At 35.6% G+C, this 24277-nt stretch overlaps 1 protein-coding gene across 3 annotated transcripts in view; it reads right to left on the reverse strand.

Annotated features, from left to right (window-relative positions):
• The window catches only part of RYK (receptor like tyrosine kinase), an 87016-nt gene that overhangs the window by 25045 nt on the left and 37694 nt on the right, over positions 1-24277 (reverse strand). For 2 of the 3 annotated variants that reach the window (XM_057497666.1, XM_057497680.1), the window contains exons 6-10: positions 17841-17985; positions 12014-12115; positions 8971-9104; positions 7770-7856; positions 3108-3177 (exon numbers count right to left, since the gene is read on the reverse strand). In XM_057497666.1, the coding sequence (XP_057353649.1) occupies positions 3108-3177; positions 7770-7856; positions 8971-9104; positions 12014-12115; positions 17841-17985 (538 nt within the window). The remainder of the gene's footprint in view (positions 1-3107; positions 3178-7769; positions 7857-8970; positions 9105-12013; positions 12116-17840; positions 17986-24277) is intronic. The other variant, XM_057497672.1, reaches the window with a different exon arrangement.

A 24277-nucleotide genomic window follows, 5' to 3' on the forward strand; every position in this document is an offset into this window, starting at 1 on the left:
AGATATCAAGGGTCAAAAAGAAATGTGTTGTAGGTCCCAGTCCCCTTAAAAATAAAATGAACTGCTACAGTGAATGGAAAGAACAATGAATGTACTGACAATGTGTTTTGTTCGTTAAAAACTAGAAGAATCTGGTATCACTTTATAATTAGGAACAATTAACCATGACCAAACTATAAGCTGCCATAATCACTGACTGTCCAGTTTTAACCCATTTTAAAATGCCATCCCCTTGCATCACATAATGATAACCTGCGGCTGCTAATTCATCCTGATAGGATGTTGGAAAACCCCAGCAGGATGTTTAGAACCTCATGAGAAAATGCTGCAAATGATTGCTCTGAACATTTTTCAGCCAAAGCATCTTTGGACTACAGTGGCTATAAAACTGCTTCCTGGCAAAATCCTGGCTTTGTCCACCTTTACGCCTGCCACCCACTCCTGTGCTGAAGTGATGCAGACCTTTCATCAGGGTTAGAATACTAGGTCAGTACCCAAGTCCTGGGTTAACATTACATACTAGTATAACACTGTTGGCTCCTCCCCCTGGAATCAGCATGACAGAACAGCAGACACTCCCAACACTGTCAAAACGGACATTTCCAACTAATCATTACCCAGTTCTTGTTTTGTTATCTAAAGGAAACAAAATGTGTTTTTAAGAAAATATAGTCTAAGGGATGAGTTATCCATCCATTCCTCTGCAGATGAGGAATTCCATTCTTGGACTGAATCGGGTCAATGGAAGGAAACACTCCTTAACCCTTTCAAAGGAACATCTTCAGTTCCTCAAATATAATTTGTTCAATTTTTTCAAAAGTCTCTGGCTTTTTTACTTTCAATGAAATTCAAGAGTGTCTTTTTGTTATATTAATCAATGTCCCAAGGACATGATAAACCTAATGAGACATTCGCTCTGGAATTTGAAACCAGAATAACTTTTCTCTCTCTTAAGGAACATCTATGTTTCTTTCCCTTCTAATAGTGAGATTTATCAACTTCTAATGTTTCCTTCAGCCTTGGTTGCCCAGAAGCTAAGAAGCTTGTTTTATATTCAACTAAAGCAAAAATATTTGTCTCCTTGCCATTGGCTTATTTATTTTCCATCTTCACAATGCCAAAGAACTCAGTTTCATTTTCATTACCATTTTATTGATTCTACCATAACTTGCCTTCTTTTTAGATTCTAAGATTCATTTGAATATGAACCAAAGTATAAACAAAATTCAAATGTAAAACTAAGTAATCAACTTTTTTTTTGGTAAAGTAACTGCTCGAAGTACACAGAAATTAAAATGCACTGATGCCTTTTGTATGCTTTCCTTTCCATCTTTTTATTTTTTCAGAAGTCTATAAATATCTTCTAACAGGGATGGTCATTCAAGAAATAACAAGTGTTGGCAAGGAGGTAGAGAAAAGGGAACGCTATCCACAACTGGTAGGATTATCAATTGGAGCAGCCATTATGGAAAGAAGTATGGAAGGTTCTCAAAAAACTAAAAACAGAAATACTATACAGCCCAGCAATTCCACTTTTGAGAATTTACCCGAAGAAAACAAAATCACTAACTTGAAAAGATATGTTTATCACAGCATTATTTACAATAACCTAAATATGAAAACAACCTAAGTGTCCATCAATAGATGAATGGATAAAAAAGATGTGGCGCGCGCGCGCACACACACACACACACACACACACACACACACACACACACACACAATGGTATATTACTCAGTCATAAAAAGAATGAAATCTTGCCATTTGTAACAACATAAATGGACCTAGAGGGTATTATGCTAAGTGAAATAAGCCAGGCAGAGAAAGACAAATACCATATGATTTCACTTACATGCTGAATCTAAAAAAGAAAAATGAACAAACAAAACAGAAAGAGACTAACAGACACAAAGAACAGACTGGTAGTTTCCACAGGGCAGGGGGATGGAGAGATGGGTGAAATAGGTGAAAGAGGAAAAAAAAATTAGTGATAATGATCAGCATCTTGATCTGGGTGATAGTTACATGAGTACATTCACACGTCAAAATTCATCAAGCTGTACACTGAGATTTGTACATTTTAGGTACCTCAAAATAATAAAAATATCTTCCTGGAAAAAAAAAAGGGATGATCACTTTCCATTTTTTTAACATGTGACCAAAGATTCAGTAGACATACAAATCAAGCTGACTCTACAAAGTACTTTCAAAAAATCTTGACCTAATATTGATACTGCTGCACATTGTGATACTATTATTTAAGCCCTTTTTTCTCAGAAGGTAGAAGCTTTTGTTATAGCTCTGTCAAGAAGACTGATAAAAAGTTTTTTAAAAAAAGTTCTTCATATAGAACTATATATTTTTTTAAGTCATACTATGACCTAATGACAAGAGATTTGTTATATAAAAGGTGGTATATCCATTCAGTGAACTACTACTATAATATAGACATGAATTTATAGTTATCCATAAGAAAAGTTAGATACTTTGCTTTGTTAATATCAAAAAGCATGTTAACTTGTAAAGATAATAATGGCATTGTGATTATGTAGGAAAATATCCTCATTTTTTTGGAAAATGCATATTGGAAATGCATTGATAGTGTTAAGATATCCAATTTACTTTAAAATATTTCCACAGGCACAAATATCTGCCTATCCACACCTATCTAGATAGATGATAGATGCACACAAATGTATGCACACACAAAGCAAAAATGGCAAAATGTTAATAACTACCTTTACATTTAGGAGGTAGGCTTACTGTGTTTATTATTCTTGTCTTTGGTATTGTATAAAAAATCTTGTAACAAATTTTTTTAGTTTATGTATATCATCCTATTTTTTTAAGAGAAATACACACATAAATATGTAAAAACCCTTTTCAAAATCTTAGCTATGATTATATAGATGTGGGCTTACACACTATTTTCCTTTTACTTTGCTGTGTTATTAAATTTTGTGCAATGAGCATGCATTCACTTTTATGTTCTGAAAAAAAATTAAACTGTTCCAAAAAGCTTTTGATTCAGAACATTTCACAATGTCCTGAAAATAAAATTGTTACCATGTTTAACACTTAGATGCTGGGTGGTTTCTTCTCTTACCTGTGATGAAGACCTCGTAGCTTACAACTTTCAGTAAGCATCATTGTCACCTGAATTTCAGAAGCTTGATCTATATAAAGAAAAAGACATTGTCTTAAATGATAACATTATATATATATATATGATATTAATATATTCTGCTATTAGTCAATAATTATCTCAGACTATATAAAATAAATTTTCATTATAAAATACAGGTAAATCCAAATGGCTCTAGCCTGAAACTCTATTGTGGTAGGTAATCCCACTGAGTAAATCAATATTAACAGAAGACATTATGGATAAATGTGACTACATAAAAATTAGAAATTAAGTAAGGTTCCATAAACAAAGTAATAAAAGAGTGGACAAATATCCATAACACGTAGGCATTTTATAAAGGGCTAATGAATTTTTCCCTTCTTTAAAGAGTTCATATAAATAAGTAAGAAACAAAAAAAATGACAAAGAGGCAAAGGGAATAAACATACAGTTTACTGAAAAAAGAAACACAAGTGACTAACAAAATTACAAAATGACTTTTAGCCTCACTCCTCAGTAAAGAAATGCAACTTAAGGACACACCATTTTACCCATCAGATTGGAAGAGACAAAAAACCAGCAACCTACCCGTCTGGGCAAGAGTGTGAGGCTCACCAGAGCACCATGGTAGGTGGGAAAACAATATCTAACATTTTAAATGCATATACCCTTTACATCATCAGTCCCACTGCTAAGAGTCTACTCTACAGATATATCCACAAAAGATCATATAATGTAAGAATTATTGTTCAACTGTAACAGTAAGAAATGCAAAACAACAAAAGTGCCCATCAACGGAAAACTAGTTAAAAATTAGCATATCAGAATACTGTGTGACTATTTTTAGAAATAAGATTTAGATCTATACATTTTGAGAAAGATGTCCAAGATACATTAAATTTAAAAAGCAAGCTGCAAAAAAACTGTGTTTGTGTGATCAGTTACAGCTTAAAAACAAAATTATTTAAAAAATTAGATATACTTGGGTGCATTTTTTCTCTTACTCATGAAGCAAATCAAAAGAAATTATTTATAGTGGTTATTTTAGAGATGGGAAGATTTACATTTTGTACCTTTCTGTTTTGTTTACACTTTCTAACCTTACAAACATAAAACTAAAAAAAATGACCACAAGAGTTCTGACTGGAGACTGCAGACAATTTTATTGTTTTCTTCTTCTTACCTTTCTGTAGTTATAATAAACACAAAGAATCAATATTAAATTAGTAGAAAACAATTTAATTTTCACAGAACATCCGAAATTAAAACGATTATTCCATTTTATTTTCTGCTTCTGAACTCATGGTTTTTGGTCCAAATTAATAAAACAGAACTAAAACTGGCTTTTTAGTTCAATGGTTTTGAAACAAAAACATGATAATGCAATTTATCAGTATGTTTAGTCTGTATCTCCCAAGAACTATAAGCCATCAAATATTTTCTATAGAATTTTCTATAGAATATCAATAGAACAAGTATACTTTCACTATAAAATTGAAAATCAGTTTTATTTTTTAAATGGTTTTTAGATATTAAAAATAAAATTTTGAGTATAGTGTATCTCTAAAAACACTTTCAGAGAAACCAATAGCTAATTTGTATGTCAACAGTAATAACAACTTATAAAGCTTCTGATCAATGCACCAAGAGGAAGAAAAGGATGTAAAGATCGGTAAAGCCAAGATCTACACCCCAACCCTACCTAGCAAAAGGCTGAACCAACAGTAATATGTAGACCACTGAGCTCAAGCACTATGATGATGTACCATTGTCACCCTTTAACAGTGAAGCTGTCAAAGCTGAAAATTACAAATTTCATTTACCTCTAGGACTAACTGGTGGAATCACTCCCTCTCCTATACTCACTAGTACTGTCCCCTTTCAGACAGCTTCACTTAGTTAAGACTTTTGTAGGTATGTAAAATGGGTGGACAAAAAGCCAAGGACCTGAAATACTTGGTACTTCTTTGGAAAAGGTGCTCCACACAGTGTCTGCTTGAATAAACTCTACTTGTCTAAAAACTGCTTAAAATTTAGGATCATCTAGTAAATGGCACAATGTGCCTTATTCACTCTTTCTATAATCTAAATTATCTTTCATGAAATTACAGCCAGGGCTATCTGGGGGCTGGTAGGACCTTTTTAGGATTGAAAACAAGTACCAGTTGGAGGTCCCACCCAGTTCTTAAGAGCTTACTTTCCCATCAACTGGTATGAAAACCCAAGTAAAACAAAGGTAACTTCAGTATGTATCATTTTATGCATAATATTTTTCAAGTTCTTAACTTTAATAAGCATATTCTATGAAGTAAGGGACATCTGAACTGGATGATCTAAGAAAGCTATCAATTTATTAAGAGAAAATCATTTTCCTGGATTCCTTTCTCAGTATAGTCCATGTCTTTTCATTTTAAACACTGAAAGGTCTATTTTCAAGAGATATACATTTGAAAACAATACTATAAAATAATTACATTCTAAAAGTTACAAAAGAGAAAATGATAAAAAACACATCCCCAAACTGCAAAAAATTAGCAATTATAAAATAAAGTAACAATAAATTCAAATCAATTAATTCATTTTACAGAACTTCATTTCACATTCATGGTCTGAAATTCAGATTCCTAATTTCAATTTCTGGACATTTCTACTGGCGTATCCATAAGTCCTTGTGCAACATTACATGTTTTTTAAGAATGCAATTTCCTGCTTATGCTTATGCTCAATTATCTTTTAAAAACTTATTTTTTGCATCTTAAGCTACACTTCTAATTGTGTAGCATGTAACAAAGCATACAGATTTGTGAAAGAACTTTGTCAGTTCTATGTAGCTTCAATTAAAAAAATTAAAATAACATTCCACAGGAGTAAATCTCAGAGACACTCAATCATGCGGAGTTATCTCTTGAACAATTTTGAGGCAAAGACTGTGGGCAAAGCACTTCCTCTCTGTTTCCCAGGCAAACCATGACCACATCTTGGCTGAGGACTCACTGTGCTTTCTCTTGTTTTCGTCTAGCTCAGAGGGAACATAATAATTACAGTGGTAAAGTGAAGAAACAAGCTAGTGACTACAATTCAAGTGTATACGGGAAGAGAAATCTTATCTTGTGAAACAGTCCCAGTATCCGCATTGTGTTTTCTTATCACTATTATTTCCTTTTTTCCCCCCTTCAGACCCTAAATCAACCCAATTCTGTACAGAAACCTTTTTTGCTAGTTCAAGATTCTTTTGAACAAATTAGTAAGCCCAGTTCTAAATTGTCCATAGAATATTTACAAAGCCCAGAAGAAATATTAGAGTTAAAGGAAAGTGTTTTCTTAAAAAACGGGGAAGTGCAACAAAGGGCAGTATTATTAAAGTTCAAATTTTACATTTACAAAGAGTAATACGTAAAACATCCTTCAAAACTAGTCAGAGAACAAAATGGGGCCTAACTTAAATACTAACCTCTAAGTGTTTTGGGGCTAGGAGAAGTGGGTGAATAAAATTAAAACTGAATAGTATAATAAACCATTTGTTTAAAAAAGATAAAAGGTGTTTGAGTGTGTGTGTGTGTGTGTGTGTGTGTGTGTGTGTGTGTGTGTTTGTAGCATCCTTAAATAAGCAGTTTTGCGAAATTATATCAAATTCTATTCAAAATGCTAAATTCATTTTTCCAAAATTAGTATATTATCATCTCAACTTATATAGACAGTCAGATATGAAGTGCCCCATCAATTTCTACATTTTTCTTTCTCTTAAAATGAGCAAATAGACAACTAAGAATTACTTGTGCTTTTATAAATATCAATTATCAATATTTAAGTTCTAATATTTTAAAGGATCTTGCTGATTCATCAGTATTAGGGAATAAGCAATATATAAATCATATCCTAGCATATTTTCATAGGGAATCTCTTAACTGAAAAATTTATATAAATCAGTAAGTGAAAAATTACATATCACATTTTTCCAAAAGGAGAATATGTGAAAGCAGGTATTGTTAATGAAAATGTAAACCAGTGCTACCTTTTATAGAATAATTTGGCAACCGGCAATCTCTTATCAAAATTTTAAATATGAACACTCCTGGACCAGCATTCCAACTATGGCTATACCTGAAAAAGTATACTAAGAAACACACACACATATACACATACACATACGTATATCTTCTGCCGCATTATATACAACAGCCAAAATAAAGGCAGGGGCTAATGGGAGAAAGGTAAGGAGTAGGTACCCATATAAGGTACTGAGAGTCTGGGAGTCAATGTTTTTTCTTTACAGTCCTCACTACTGTGTGGTAGAGGGGAGGTAAAACCAAAAACAATGTTTTTTAACAGAGAAAAACCAGAGAATTTCAAACCAAGAAAAATACAGTATTACATAGAGCAACAATGAAGTCAAGTAGATGCAGTTTTAACTAGAAGCCTGAGTTGTATCTAATAAAAGTTTAATGTCTTAATTTATTAGACTTCTATTTTCTAAACCTAATGAGAATAACCCAAATTGCCTAAAAAGTTAGCACCATATGAACTAAATTAACATGGACTGATTAAAAAGTCTGGCATATACTGAAGATTTGAGACAGAATTGCACTGGCATGAACCACCTTAGGAAAGCACTATAGAAACAGTATGGGAAATAAATCCTACCTTTAACTGTTTTTACAAATGTTTGTTTTTCTTTATTTGGATCTTTGTCATCTACTAAAATCCCATGGAAAATACGCCCAAAAGTACCTAAAGGAAAAATAATAATTAATGAGTTCATATGATAACCTTCATTAATTGTAAGTATAAAACTTTCTGGTGTAATTTAAAACAAATATAATGTGTTTTGTTTTAAAGGTTATATGTGATAAACACTACCCAGCCCTAGAGTAAAAAGACCCAAATCTTTGTGTTCTAATGACTAGAAGTTATTTGTAACTATGAAATAACTTGCTTTTAGGAGTGCCATATTAAACTAAGTATGTGAGAATTCTTTCTGAATTATCCTAAATAAACTAACGATATAGTCAGGAGCACTGGGGCTTAGTAACAGGATATCAACAGAGGCATTTATGAGTTTCTAGGCTTAGCCTCAGAGCAATGACAAAGGAAGAAGATGGATTCTATTCATACACTCAAAAATAGACCCCCAAAATCTGCTTCTGTTAATTACTATTTTTACTATTTGCCATTGGGACAGCCTCACTTAGCTGTGACTGACCTGTAACATCCCAGCTAACAAATGAATTCATAATGACTAATCTGCATCCAAAACATTCCAAACTGCATTAGGAGAAGGGAAAAGGAATCCTCTATTAACAACTTGGGGACTGCAATGAAGTATTTTATGATTAGTTTCTGTCCCCTTCTTTCAACATCTCCCCTATCAATGCCTTAAAAATCAAGAAAGAAAGTAAGGACCAGCAAGTGGGGAAGGCAAGGGCACTAGTAGCTATTAGACACCTATGATGTGTTAGTTCACTTAATGTGCACCGCTTCACCTAATCTTCACAACTAGTCTAAGAATAGAAATTACTTAGAATATTTCAAAAACACCTGCTAGGTAGAGATCACGTTTAAACAAGAACTAAACAGAAAATGTACTTTAAAGGTAACAAACACACATATATATGTACACACTTAAATATACTTGAAAATCAAGAAATACATCAAAGGTGTATTAAGGCAAATTAAAAACCTAAAGAAAGGGAAAATGAAAACCAATTTTATAAAGGAAATAAAGTGTTACCGCTTTCTATCCTCAGGCACAAAATGAGGTGAAATTCTTAAAATTTGAAACAAAAAAAACGTTATAGTGCTAAGATTCAATTCCTTGAAGAAGTGATTTTGCGGTAAAAAATACCTTCTTGGAGTACATCTTTTAGTGTTATCCTCTCCCTGGATACTGCTATATCCTTCACCTTTGCTTTGGCCTCTAAAAGAGTGACACTTCTCAAGTCATTCTTCTCTATCCGCAAGGTAGGATAACCTGAGGAGCCAACAAAGCGAAACCAAGAAATATAAATACCCTTATTATGGCACCAGGGCCAACTCGTTCAGTTAGAACCTCAGGACTCAGGTAATAGTAATGAATGAATGGATGCAAGAATCATAAAAAGAAACAGGCACACACATGAACAGGGAGAATTACTTGTGAAGGCCATGCGAAATACTGAAAAGCAACACTTATCCACCAACCCCAAAAATCTTAAACTGCAGAATTAAAACAAGAAGCACTAAAATTAATGTTACCATTACCAACATATCAATTGCCTTTCAGCTAAATGAAACAAACTTTGACTCATGGAATTTAATTTAATCCTTCTATGGACTGTTTTTCTCCCACAGAACTTTTTAAATAAAGACATGTTTGTAAAAGTATCTTTTCTAATAAAACATATGATTGATTTTATCATTCTGGTATTCTTACAGTCTACTCATACCATTGTGGGATTCCTATTTATTTTTCAGTTCTCTTAATTCCCATTCATTCTTAATGTGATAACAGCAAAAACAAAATGTCTAGACGTAAATTAAAATTTTCATTCCAAAAAAATACTGGAATAAAAGGAACCAGTGTTAGCAAACAGGAATTGGAAAGGTATCTTTAATGCTTTACTTGCTTTGGTAGCTATTGGGAAGAAAAATCCCTAAAGAATTAGTGCACCTAGACAAGGATCACCAAAGCCTGCTAGAAGAACCGCATGCAAAGCTTTGGGGAACCTTATAATAAATGGATTAGGCTGACAGCACCCGATTCCACTGATAATCAGTTTGACCATGATAAGTCCAGGCGCATGAGTCTGTGTGAGTGTATCTGTATGTGTTTAGTCCTGCCTGGAGTTCTCTCAGTATCTTAATTTGTAGTCTGTTGTGTTTGTTATTTTAGAAAATTCCTGGTTATTATGTCTTCAAATATTTTTTCTACTCCTTTCTTTTTCTATTTTTATTTATAAAAATATATATTTTCATTGAGTTTTTTAAAAGTATTTTTATCATACATTTAATGTTCACAAGAATTAATTTCTCACTGATGGTAACTGAAAATTTTAATAAGTAGTTTTTGCTGACTTTTTAAAAAAGTATTTTGCTTTTAGCATATATAATAATAGAATTATCTATTTCTTTAAGGTTATATCCACAATCAAGAATTGATTTTAACGAGCAAAACTTAGCCTATAAACATTAAAGCAATGATGTTTATTTTGAACAGTTTGGACTACTCTTACATCTATCATTGTACCTTCTGAAGAGCATGTATTTATTCCTTTCATTAGTGGTGATGGTAACTGCTGCCTTTTAAAACTACAGCACCCTTTCCTTCCCTTTCTTTTTCTTGCCACTGTCATTTTACAGATCCAGATCAGGTCTCCTGGAGAATGTCTGGCATTTGCTCTTTTGAATATCATTTAACCTGTTCCTCTGTCTCTGTATTTCTTGTAAACTGCCAGTCAATCCTGCGGTCTTGACTGAATTCAAGTTAACTATGGTTGGGTGAGGAGAAACAAGAATACTCCCTGGGTGGTACATCACATGTGGGAGTGCAAAGTATCTAGCTGTGCTACTTTTACTGATGACAAGTTTCATTAGTGAATTCAGGCAGTGACAGTCTGATCCCTCAAATAGTGAAGTTCCCCATTTCCCTTTGTTGGAAGGATTTTAAACACTGGTGACCTTTTCCTGAATCAAATATTTTATTAGGGGTTGCAAATATGATTTTCTGATTCTATCATTCCTTACACATTTATTTGCTGGGATTCTTCTATAAAGAAACATTTTCCCTCATTAACTAGAACTACCTGGTTACTCCAAAATACAGTCACCATTTGTCAGAGTATCACTGGTGCCTTAGTTACCTTGTATGAGTTCTCGCATAAGGACCAATTTTTTAAAAAGTTTTATTACAAACTCACAGATTTTTACACGTTTTATGTTTCAATACATTGCAGTCATTACTATTATTACTATTATTATTTGATGCTTAAATAGTCCCATCTTCAGGAGCTCTTCAAGTCTTTAGCAGTTTTCATGATTTTTGGCTCAGCAACATGATCCAGGTTTATCTCATACATTCCTGACCCAGTCCTGAGACCATCTATTTCTCCAAGGAATCTTGTTGTTGTTGTTGTTTTTCATGGGAAACAGTATTGAAAGGCCACAACAGGGCACTGGGTGAAGGACAGAAATTCTTAGTTTTCTAAAGAGTAAATGCCAGCCCAAGGAAGGTAACAGTTAATTGACTCTAAGAACCTAATTAATCAATGCCAGCACTAAATCGAGCCCTGACTTGTGGCCTGCTGCTTATCCTGATGACTACATTGTTTCTTATTGGCATGGTGACTGATTCCTCATTATGTCTAAATAACACCCTAAGAATAATTATTTTTCCCCAAACATCTACATGTTACAGTGTAAAAACTTTCATCAAAATCCTATTATAGAAAAAAAGGGAAGCACATACCAGGCTCTTAATTCTAATGACAGCTAGCTTCCTATCATGATTAGAAAACAATGTAAAGTCCATACCATAGCCCATAAGACTATCAAACAATTCATTAAAATTCAAGTCTCTGTCTTCGTGTGGCTCAATGGCTTATTTATCTAACTACCTGAAAACTTTCCTTCTCAAGTGATTCAGTAGTCCTTTTAATATAATTAATGCATTGAAATCTCCCCAAAACTAATTCTAGCAATTAAACAATTTTATTTTAATGCTCCAATTTTAGAACATTTCATTCAATGCTCCAGAAAGCAAAAGTTGAAGACCAAGCCTAACCTTGCATATATTAGATACCACACACCTAGTATGGTACACATGTCCCACAAGTAACTAACCACACAGGACTATGGAGAGACAGGCCACAGACAACTTCAGGAAATCATCTTTACAATTAAGTTAACTCTTACTGGTGATTGGAGTTGCATTGTTGGGCGTGTCAGCTCTCAGGTACTGAGTCGTCTGGGTAGATGGCTGAGACAGCCCTTGGGAGCTACTGCTGGCACTGATGCTGCAAACAATATTTAGAAGATAAATATCTGGCAAGTAAGCTTCAATGAGAAATTTCACTTTTTCATATATACAAAACACATGTAGTTGTTATAATCAGCTTAAAATCCTGATGGAGATCATAATAATGCTGGCTCTCCATCACAAATGTTCCGTACTGAAATTTTAATCTTCCTCATAATGTACAGCTTTGTTTTGTCCCCCTTTTCTCCACCATCACCAAGTAGCATTTTCTAATGAAAGTCATTCAGAAGTGCAGGTACTAGTCCTTAGACACCACACCTAGCAGTCTAAAGCCCCACACAATGAGAACTATGGATTACCTCTTTAAAAAAAATGCCCATGCTATTCAATTAGATTGCTTCTAAGAACAGGAGTAGAAAGACAGGCCTCTTTTAATGATGGTCCAAATTCAGATGGCATACGGGTGAGAGAATATCAAAGCAAATCAAATATGCCAACAAGGCCAAAGCTTGGGAAGGGGTATAATATCTGGCTCAAGCTTGTTTAATCACATATACTTTGTTTCTTCCCCAATTTCACCTTTTTAGAATGTATGGAACTTATCAGAAATCTCTAGTACTTGAAGCAATTCATTCCATCATATTCTCTAAATAACACAGGAGATCCAGAAGACAGTAGGCTCAAATAACTGTCAACACTGTATTCAAGATTGCTACAAATCAAGCCTCTTAAACTTGTACATTTGTCTTTTCAGTTAATAACCACCTTATCCCAGGTCATCCTTGGGCACATTCCAGTTCCACTCCCTCAGCCTTTGAATTCTGCAGCAGTGGAGAAGTGAAGCATAGAAATTCAGCATGAACAGTGAAAGCAGATGGCAGATGTCATCCCAGACTGTTAGTATATAAGCTTTCCATGCCTTCCCTTAGCTATAGGATCAGCAGGGTTCAATCAGAGGCCTCCAAATTTCCTTAATATATAAAATCTTTTAACTTACCACACCCCAACACAATAATTCTATATTTGCAAAACCTGGTGAGTAAGTACATAAGACAAAAAGCTACTATTCAAGAATTGCTCTATTAGCCTACTCACACGGTAGGTGTGGGGCAGTGCAGTGAAGAGAGAGGGAACATAAACCTTGACTTCAAAACTGCCAGCACCATCATTCACTGGCTATACCATCTTGGGCAAACTAATAGTTTTCATAAAATCATCTCCTGACAAGGTTGCTGAAAGGATTATATGAAAAAAATAAGGAAAGCACATAAGACAGTGCCTTGGCTGGCCTCAAACATACATTTACAAATTATTATTGATATTCTATATCCTCAATCCTTAGAATGATAACAGGCACCTGTTTTTAGAGTTCTGAGAACTACTCAAAGATCAGACTAGAAATCAGTATTGTTAAAAGGATTCAATAATGGAGAAGAAAGAGATTACTATTCCTCAAAGACGGGAGAAATAAAGGATTTTAATTTATTAATCCATAAAATGGGGTTAAGAAAACCTATTTCCTAGGGTTTTTATGAGGCCCAAGGTGTATAATATAAGGTGTATAATATATGTGAAAGTACTACTTACATATTACCTGCAACCAACATATACTGGTGGTTGAATAAACACCCAGGCCCCAAATTTGCTAGTTATGTTTCTCTCCAGTAACTGAACAGTAGGTGGCACTCTTGTACCACTTCAGAATTCTTGAACAGACTGGCCATACAATGTTGAGTATCCATGTTAATTTTCTTTCGTTCTACAGATATTTCATGGATCCCTACAATGATCCAACCACTATGTTAAGTGTTCAGAACAAACTTTTGAAACCCTAGATTTACTGCTAAGAGAGAAGTAGGGAGCAGTTGGGGATCTACACTCCAACAACTATTTAAGCCAATTCTAAATAGCTACATGACAGGAGGCGGAAAATGAGATAAAAATGTACATTTGCTAGCACTTAATAGTTTAAAGCCAGTCTAAATAAATTACCTTACTTGATTTTCATAAGCAAGTAAGATTAGTTATGCAAATATGAACCCTGCTTTAGAACTGAAGTCAGAACTTAGGGCAAAGATCATCATTGTTTTTCAGAACACTTAATACAATTTGTGCTTTTTATTTTTTGTATAATTCATTTATTTATTCACAAAACAAATATTTACTGTCTACTACATGCCAGCTACTGTGCTGGGGATACAACAGTGAACATAATAAACAAAGATCTCCACCTTCATGAAGCCTATATTCCACTTTCTGTTTAAAATCTGTCATGCTCAAGCAGATGACAAACTCCAAGAGGGCAGGAAAAGTGCCTGCTAGTCCACCCCTCCTTGCCCATCACTGAGTCAGTGCCTGGCACATTAGGCCCCAGGTGGCCTGAGTCTCAGTGAGAGCTCAATAAACTATTTAATCAAATAATCAATGCATAGAGAAAACCACACTTCATTGGAACAGAAGGACATAATCCAGACAAAATTTTGTTTCTGATGTGAGCTGCTGATATATACTGAAAGAGGCGAAGAATTATTGATATGGCTTTTTGCCTCTTTCTACTATTTTTCACTCAACATTCATTCAACAGATACCTGTCAGGCATCAGATATAGAAACAAATAAAAAGAAATAAAGGGACCTTATTACCAGTAATGATGAGGGTGGTGGGTAATGGAGAAAATGGGAAATGAAGATATTGCCAAATAAGAAGCTCAAGTATCCAACAAAATAGGAACAAACTTTCCCACAGTCATTAACTAACAGGGAAAGACTACAGTGTGGACAAGCTGCAGATCAATCCTTCCATGGAAGGACTTCAGAGTGAATGTGGAGAGAAATTGCCTCTACAGGAGGACAGACTCACCTGACATAATACAGAGAGTGAAGAGATAAACTCAAGTGTTAGGAGAGGGAAAGCCACATACATGGGCTCCACCTGCCCATGGCATGAGCACATCTCAGGCAGTTTTATTCTCTGCCTCTAAAGAAGTTCAGTGGATAACAGGACTCTGGCTCCTAAATGCCTGGACTGGGGAAACTCTCTTACCATCCCCATCCAAGGAATTCCATGAAGCCATGGTTTTCATCAAACCTCACAGGGCTGCTGTGAGAATTAAGGGAATTAATAGATGTAAAGCACATGGAACAGTGCCTGGCATGTAACAAGTACTTTAAACATACAATACTGAGATATTACAACACATGTATTATACAGTGAGTCCCTCCTGTCACTCTGCCCTGGTCCTAGCAGTACAATCTTGGAAAAGTTAATCTCTTTAAGCCTGTTGCTTCACCTTTAAAATAAGAACAGTAACATATCATTGCTTGGCTATGGGTGTCAAGCAAGATAATACATGTCAAGTGCTTGGTAAACAGAAAACAGTAAAATGGTAGCCATTGCTATCTCAGTGGCCCCTATGCAGAGAGATGCAGCATGTGTCTCTTAAATGCTATTAGAGATGGGAACCTTCTTGTCACCACTGTTAGCTTCCTGGCAAGTAATAAATAAGGCTAGTAGAATATGAAATGGATGAAGAAGAAATTAGTCCATCGAGCACACCAGATACTAGGTACTAGCACACTGCACCTTTTTGAAACAAAAGTCATAATATGGCACTTACCTATATGCAGGGCTGTGTTCTAAGAGCTTACAATATCATTTCCTTATCACTTCACAACATCTCTATCAAGTATGTGCCATTATTTTCTCTGCCTTATAGATGAGGAAAATGGAGACATAGAGAGGCTAAATAACATACTCTATTAAGGCCATAAAGTTAGTAAAGTAAAAGCCAGAACTCAGAAATGTTCTGGGGCTCCAGAGACCATTCTTTACCAAGAGGCTGTGCTCTAAAAACCAGTGAAAATATAAGATGCTTTTATTCAGGCAATGTCTGGAAACCTCTGTCTGATAACTAGAGAGAAATGGCACACCAATTCATGGGTGGTAACTGGTTATTTCAGCAAGCAGAGAGGGCTTTCCCCTGTGGAATCTGAAAGTTCTTGCACAACTGTGGCCTATGGAGATTCCCAGCCCAAGAACACATGCAGGGGTTCAAGGAAAATGTATACATCCACACTAAATGTCATGCTCCTCAGTGACCCCTCCAACTCTACTGTATCCTCTCCTTCAGAGTCCTATCAAAATGTTCTGTTACTTCATTTCCCCTTCAGTTGCTTTCTAATGCCATTTTTTCCTCTATAAAAGCTAAATCTAATTTCAACATTACTGTGTACATAAAACATATTCTGAAACACATCACCCAAGTATTTTTCTTCTCATTCTTAGCTCCTTTCTCTTCTTTCTCTACTCAGATAAAGAAAGTAATGCAATAGGGACAGAATACTTAAGGGCAGGTTTGAACTCAACTAGGTCCCCTGTCTGCTTGTGATTTTGTATATCCCACATATAAGCTTACCCATTGTATATGTGATACTGTGTAAGACTGGGGATTCAGCAATCAGTAAGACACTCACTCCTTAATTGTCCAGTAGGAAAGACAAGTACACAAAAAGTGATTAAGGAAGGAAAAAATACAGTAATTGCTATGAAAAAAGAGAGACAGAGACAGTGGGAATAAGAAAGAGACAAGGAGAGGAGGATAAATAGATAGTTGACAGGTACAGAAAATACTTCATGACAGAGATGGCAATGGAGTTGAAATCTGAAGAACTGACAGGGTTTGGACTGGTGAACAATGCAGGGAGCGCCAAGGGCAAAAGGAAAGCATGAACAAAAGCCCTGAACAGCAAAGTGGAGGGTCAAAGGGAAGGACAAGGATCACTTGACTGCAGTGTAAGTAAGGATATGGTAAGAAATACAGAAAGGTTCAAAGAATATGGGAGACATATCTCCAATAAAGAATGGCTTTGAAAGCCAAATCATGAAGCTGGGAATGTCTTCAGTCAGCAACTGGTGATTCCTGGGAATTACCGAGGAGGGAAATGAGAACCTGTACTGCAAAAACAAACCTATCTGTCATTCCATCTTCACCTCTCCCTACCCTAGCTATAATGTTCTCCTTGTCCTCTCTGACTCACCCATGCTGGGACAGGCGCCTTTTGTATTTTACACACTATCCTACATACATCATAATCATCAAATTTACAAAGTTTTATAATTATGGGTTAATGTTAAAGATTAAATAGTTGAAGCCATAAGGTATATCATTACATTTTTTATTCCCAGCCACTTAGCATAATATCTAACCCAGTGCATCTCAAAGGCTACATATTAGAACCATTCAGAAAGCTTCAAGAAAAATACTGATGCCCAAACATCACTTCAGACCAATTACATCAGAATCTCTGGAAGGTGGGACCCAAGCATTGATGTTTTAAAAGCTTACCCATGATTCTAATGTACAACCAGGTTGAGAACCAATGGTTTAAATCACAGCAGGTTCTCAATAAACGTCTAATGGATGGAAAAATGGATGGGTGGGTAATGGAGGGATGAACTAGGAGGAAGAAACAGAGCTATTTTAAAAAGGTACAGTCATGTTGATGAGGATGGGGAAAGTTTCTGAGCTCTACTGCTTCCCCACCAACTAATAAACTATAATATCTCACTTCACAAATTTAAACATAAAAATCAGAGAAACACAATGACAGTAACCACAAAGAGTAACTTTTCCTTTGCCTAGGCTTAATTGCCCTCCCTTCCTTCCCCTGCACCACTGTGCATCAGTACCATGGGTGTGTGTGAGTTCCCATGCAAATACAAATAACTGCTTTATTTCTTCCTTTCTCAAATGTGTACAATACCTGTCATCCAGTTCAATCCTTTTCATACTATGAAGGTGCAAAACAGCTAATATTATTGCTACAAGAAATATTACTGCACAGCAAACCCCCACGCTAATATAAAACACACGCGTAGAGGTGGTTGGAGCTGCATGTACAGGATCATCTGAAATAAAAATGAAAAGCATGTTAAGCTTTTTAAACAACTATCAAAAACTGCTTTGTGACCCAATATATACAATGAGTACCCTGTTCTTTGTAAAAGAGATTTCTATTCCACGTATCCCTTCTTGGATGAGATAGGTTACGAATAGTGTGTTAATATAAGTTCATGTAATTTTTTAAAGCTTTTGTTGTAATTTGTAGTTTTAAAAGTGTTTTAGGGGAAAAAAAGCTGGTGTTGCAATACTTGTATCAGACAAAATAGACTTCAAAAGAAAGAAAGTTACAAGAGACAAAGACGGACATTACATAATAATAAAGGGGTCAATCCAACAAGAGGATATAACCATCATAAGTATCCATACACCCAACACAGGAGCACCTACATATATGAAACAAATACTAACAGAATTAAAAGGGGAAATAGAATGCAACGCAGTCATTCTAGGAGACTTCCAACATTCCACTCACTCCAAAGGACAGATGAACCAGACAGAAAATAAGGACACAGTGGCACTGAACAACACATTAGAACAGATGGACCTAACACACATCTACAGAACTCTCCACTCAAAAGCAACAGGATACACATTCTTCTCAAGTGCACATGGAACATTTTCAAGAATAGATCATATACTAGGCCACAAAAAGAGCCTCAGTCAATTCAAAAAGGTTGAAATTGTACTAACCAGCTTCTCAAACCACAAAGGTATGAACCTAGAAATAAATTATACAAAGAAAAGAAAAAAGCCTACAAACATATGGAGGCTTAACAACATGCTCCTCAATAACCAATGGATCAGTGACAAAATAAAAACAGAGATCAAGCAATATATGGAGACAAATGACAACAATAATTCAACAACGCAAAGTTTGTGGGAGGCAGTGAAGGCAGTGCTAAGAGGGAAGTATATTGCAATACAGGCCTACCTCAGGAAAGAACAATCCCATATGAACAGTCTAAATTCACAATTAATGAAACTAGAAAAAGAAGAACAAATGATGCTCAAAGTCAGTAGGAGAGACATAATAAAGATTAGAGCAGAAATAAATAAAATCGAGAAGAATAAAACAATAGAAAGAATCAATGAAAGCAGGAGCTGGTTCTTCGAGAAAATAAACAAAACAGATAAATCCCTAGCCAGACTTAAAAAGAAAAAAAGAAAGTCTACACACATAAACAGAATCAGAAATGAGAAAGGAAAAATCATGACAGACACCACCGAAATACAAATAATTATTAGAGAATACTATGAAAAATTATATGCTAACAAACAGGATAACCTAGAAGAAATGGACAACTTTCTAGAAAAATACAACCTTCCAAGGCTGACCCAGAAAGAAACAGAAAATATGAACAGACCAATTACTAGCAAAAAAATTGAATTGGTAATCAAAAAATTACCTAAGAACAAACGCCTAGACCAGATGGATTCACCACTCAATTTTATCAAACATTTAGTGAAGACCTAATACCCATCCTCCTTAAAGTTTTCCAAAAAGTAGACGAGGAAGGAATACTCCCAAACTCATTCTACAAGGCCAGCATCACTCTAATACCAAAACCAGGTAAAGACCCCACCAAAAAAGAAAATCACAGACCAATATCCCTGATGAACATAGATGCAAAAATACTCAACAAAATATCAGCAAACCGAATTCAAAAATTCATCAAAAAGATCATGCATTATGATCAAGTAGGATTTATACCAGGGATGCAAGGATGGTACAATATTAGAAAATCCATCAACATCATCCACCACATCAACAAAAAGATGGACAAAAACACATGATTATCTCCACAGATGCCAAAAAAGGATTCAACAAAATTCAACATCCATTCATGATAAAAACTCTCAATAAAATGGGTATAGAGGGCAAGTACCTCAACATAATAAAGGCCATATATGACAAACCCACAGCCAACATCATACTTAACAGTGAGAAGCTGAAAGCCTTTCCTTTAAGTTCGGGAACAAGACAAGTATGCCCACTCTCTCCACTTTTATTCAGCATAGTCCTGGAGGTCCTCGCCACGGCAACCAGACAACACAAAGAAATAAAAGGCATCCAGATTGGTAAAGAAGAAGTTAAACTGACACTGTTTTCAGATGACATGATATTGTACATAAAAAACCCTAAAGAATCCACTCCAAAACTACTAGATCTTGTATCTGAATTCAGCAATGTTGCAGGATACAAAATTAATACACAGAAATCTGTTGCACTCCTATACACTAATGATGAACTAGAAGAAAGAGAAATCAGGAAAACAATTCCATTCACAACTGCATCAAAAAGAATAAAATACCTAGGAATAAACCTAACGAAGGAATTGAAAGACCTATACACTGAAAACTATAAGAAACTCATGAGAGAAATTAAAAAAGATACCAGTAAGTGGAAACACATCCTGTGCTCATGGACAGGAAGAATTAATATTGTCAAAATGGCCATCCTGACTAAAGCAATCTACAGATTCAATGCAATACCTATCAAATTACCAAAAACATTCTTCAACAAACTAGAGAAAATAATTCTAAAATTCATATGGAACCACAAAAGACCCCAAATAGCCAAAGCAATTCTGAGAAGGAAGAATAAAGCTGGGGGGGATTATGCTCCTTGACTTCAAGCTCCACTACAAAGCCACAGTAATCAAGACAGTTTGGTACTGGCACAAGAACAGACCGATAGACCAATGGAACAGACTAGAGACCAGATATAAACTCAAGTATATATAGTCAATTAATATACGATAAAGGAGTCATGGACATACAATGGGGAAATGACAGCCTCTTCAACAACTAGTATTGGCAAAACTGGACAACTAAATGCAAGAGAAGGAAACTGGATTATTTTCTATCCCCATACACAAAAGTAAACTTGAAATGGATCAAAGACCTGAATGTAAGTCATGAAACCATAAAACTCTTAGAAGATAACATAGGCAAAAATCTCCTGAATATAAACATGAGCAACTTTTTACTGAATGCTTCTCCTCAAGCAAGGGAAACAAAAGTAAAAATGAACACATGGGACTATATTAAACTTAGAAGCTTCTGTACAGCAAAAGACACCATTAACAGAACAAAAAGACATCCTACAGTACGGGAGAATATATTTGTAAATGACATATCCAAGAAGGGGTTGACATCCAAAATATATAAAGAACTTACACACCTCAAAATGCAAAAAGCAAATAACCTGATTAACAAATGGGCAGAGGATATGAAAAGATGGTTCTCCAAAGAAGAAATTCAGATGGCCAACAGACACATGAAAAGATGTTGCACATCACTAATCATCAGGGAAATGCAAATTAAAACCACAATGAGGTATCACCTCACACCAGTAAGGATGACCAGCATCGAAAAGACTAAGAACAAATGTTGGCGAGGATGCGGAGAAAGGGGAACCCTCCTACACTGCTGGTGGGAATGTAAGCTAGTTCAACCATTGTGGAAAGCAATAAGGAAGTTCCTCAAAAAACTAAAAATAGAAATACCATTTGACCCAGGAATCGCACTTCTTGGAATATACCCAAAGAATACAACCTGTCAGATTCAAAAAGACATATGCACCCCTATGTTCACCGCAGCACTTTTTACAATAGCCAAGATATGGAAGCAACTTAAGTGTCCATCTGTAGATGAATAGATAAAGAAGATGTGGTACATATTACAATGGAATACTATTCAGCCATAAGAAAGAAACAAATCCTACCATTTGCAACAACATGGATGGAGCTGGAGGACATTATGCTCAGTGAAATAAGCCAGGCAGAGAAAGACAAATGCTAAATGATTTCCCTCATTTGTGGAGAATAACAATGAAGCAAAACTGAAGGAACAAAATGACAGGTGACTCAGAGACTCCAAGAATAAACTAGTGCTTACCAAAGGGGAGGGGTGTGGGAGGGCGGGTGGAGAGGAAGGGAGAAGGGGATTGAGGGGTATTATGTTTAGTACACATGGGAGAACAGTGTATCACAGAGAAGGGACATAGTAGATCTCTGGCAACTTACTGCACTGATGGACAGTGACTGCATTGGGGTATGGGTGGGGACTTGATAATATGTGTAAATGTAGTAACCACACAGCTTTTTCACATGAAACCTTCAAAAGAGTGTGTATCAATCATACCTTAATAAAAAAATTTTTTTTAATTAAAAAAAAAAAAAGAAAAAAAGAACTCACATGCCTCAACACCCAAAAAGCAAATAACCCAATTAAAAAGTGGGCAGAGGATATGAACAGGCAATTCTCCAAAGAAGAAATTCAGATGGCCAACAGGCACATGAAAAGATGCTCCACATCACTAATTATCAGGGAAATGCAAATAAAAACCACAATGAGATATCACCTCATACCAGTTACAATGGCCAGTATCGAAAAGACAAACAACAACAAATGCTGGTGAGGAGGATGTGGAGAAAGGGGAACCCTCCTACTCTGCTGGTGGGAATTTAAGCTAGAAATACCATTTGACCCAGGAATTCCTCTCCAAGGAATATACCCAAAGAATACAGTTTCTCAGATTCAAAAAGACATATGCACCCCTATGTTTATTGCAGCACTATTTACAATAGCCAAGATATGGAAGCAACCTAAGTGTCCGTCAGTAGATGAATGGATAAAGATGTGGTACATATACACAATGGAATACTACTCAGCCATAAGAAAGAAACAAATTCTGCCATTTGCAACAACATGGATAGAGCTGGAGGATATTATGCTCACTGAAATAAGCCAGGCGAAGAAAGACAAATACCAAATGATTTCCCTCATTTGTGTAGTATAACAACAAAGCAAAATTGAAGGAACAAAACAGAAACAGACTCACAGACTCCAAGAAGGGACTAGCGGTTACCAAAGGAGAGGGGTTGGGAAGATGGGTGGGGACAGAGGAAGAAGGGGATTCAGGGGTATTATGACTGGCCCACATGCTGTGGGGGGGATCATGGAGAAGACAGTGTTGCTCAGAGAAGGCAAATAGGGACTCTGTAGCATCTTACTACACTGATGGGCAGCGACTGCAATGAGGTATGGGGGGGCCACGGTAACGCGGGTGAATGTAACCACATTGTTTTTTCATGTGAAACCTTCGTAAGAGTATTTATCAATAACACCTTAATAAAAAAGTTTTTTTAAAAGTGTTTTAAATAGAACTTTTGGCTGATGCGTATACATATAATAAACTAGGTATAGCAGTGCTGTCCAACAGAAGTTTCTGATGGAAAAGTTCTACAGTGTGTTGTGGAATACAGTGGCTTATGGCCACCTGTGGCCATTAAACACTTGAAATGTAGCTAGCAAAACTGAGGAAATGAAGTTTTGATTTTATTTCATTTTAATTAATTTAAAGCGAAATAACCACCTGTGGCCAGTAGTTACCGTACTGGACACCACAGATCTACAGATCTTCACATTTCCTCAGCAGTGATGCCTGGAGTGGTGAGATTAGATATCTTTGTTGCCAACCACTAGACTCACAGGAAAAGGAACACACAATGGAGTGACCCACAAATTTAAATAAAACAACAAACTTTGAAGCTTTTTGTCTTTTAAGAGTAATAAATTATTTTGCTTACGTGTTTTTAAAGAGCAGGAAAACAAGACTCTCCTCAGAAATAAAATATATTCAGTTTTATATTACTCAAAAAAGAGAAAGAGAAAGAGAAAGAAAGCCCCAGCATTAGGGGATATAACCCAAAAGACATACAGACACAGACGCAAACTGAGAAAGACACACAGAGACAAAGATACATATGAAATGAAGTAGCAGAGGAGAAGACACAGAAATACAAGCAGAACTGGTGTGACTGGAGATTCAAGTTTCCACAATGAATACTCACATTGTAATTCTACTAAATAAAACCTGAGAAATTTAGGTTTATCTTAAATGAGATGGGAAATCATTGTAAGTTTTCAAGCAAAGAAATGGCACACATCATCACACTTGAAGAAAAAACAAAGATGCTGTGTGAAGAGACGCTGTGGGTAAGAAGCACAGACACAGGGGACGGGTTAGAATGCTAGTAGAGGGATCCAAGAGAGACAGCGGTGGCCTAGGCAAAGTGTTCCTGAAGATGAGAAGTTAATGGACTGGGAAGAAGAATCAATGGACCTTGATAATGATTAAACTGGGGTAAAAAAAAAAGAGAAATCAAAGCTTGGGCTTAAAGAATTAGGTGAATATGCTTTACAAAGATAAAAAGGCAGGCTGGGGGAGGAGAGAATCAAGAGATTTTTCTGTTCAAGAGGACCTAGTACACATGTACATGGAGAAACCAA

This window comes from Manis pentadactyla, chromosome 1, assembly GCF_030020395.1.
Source record: "Manis pentadactyla isolate mManPen7 chromosome 1, mManPen7.hap1, whole genome shotgun sequence".
Taxonomy (NCBI): domain Eukaryota; kingdom Metazoa; phylum Chordata; class Mammalia; order Pholidota; family Manidae; genus Manis; species Manis pentadactyla.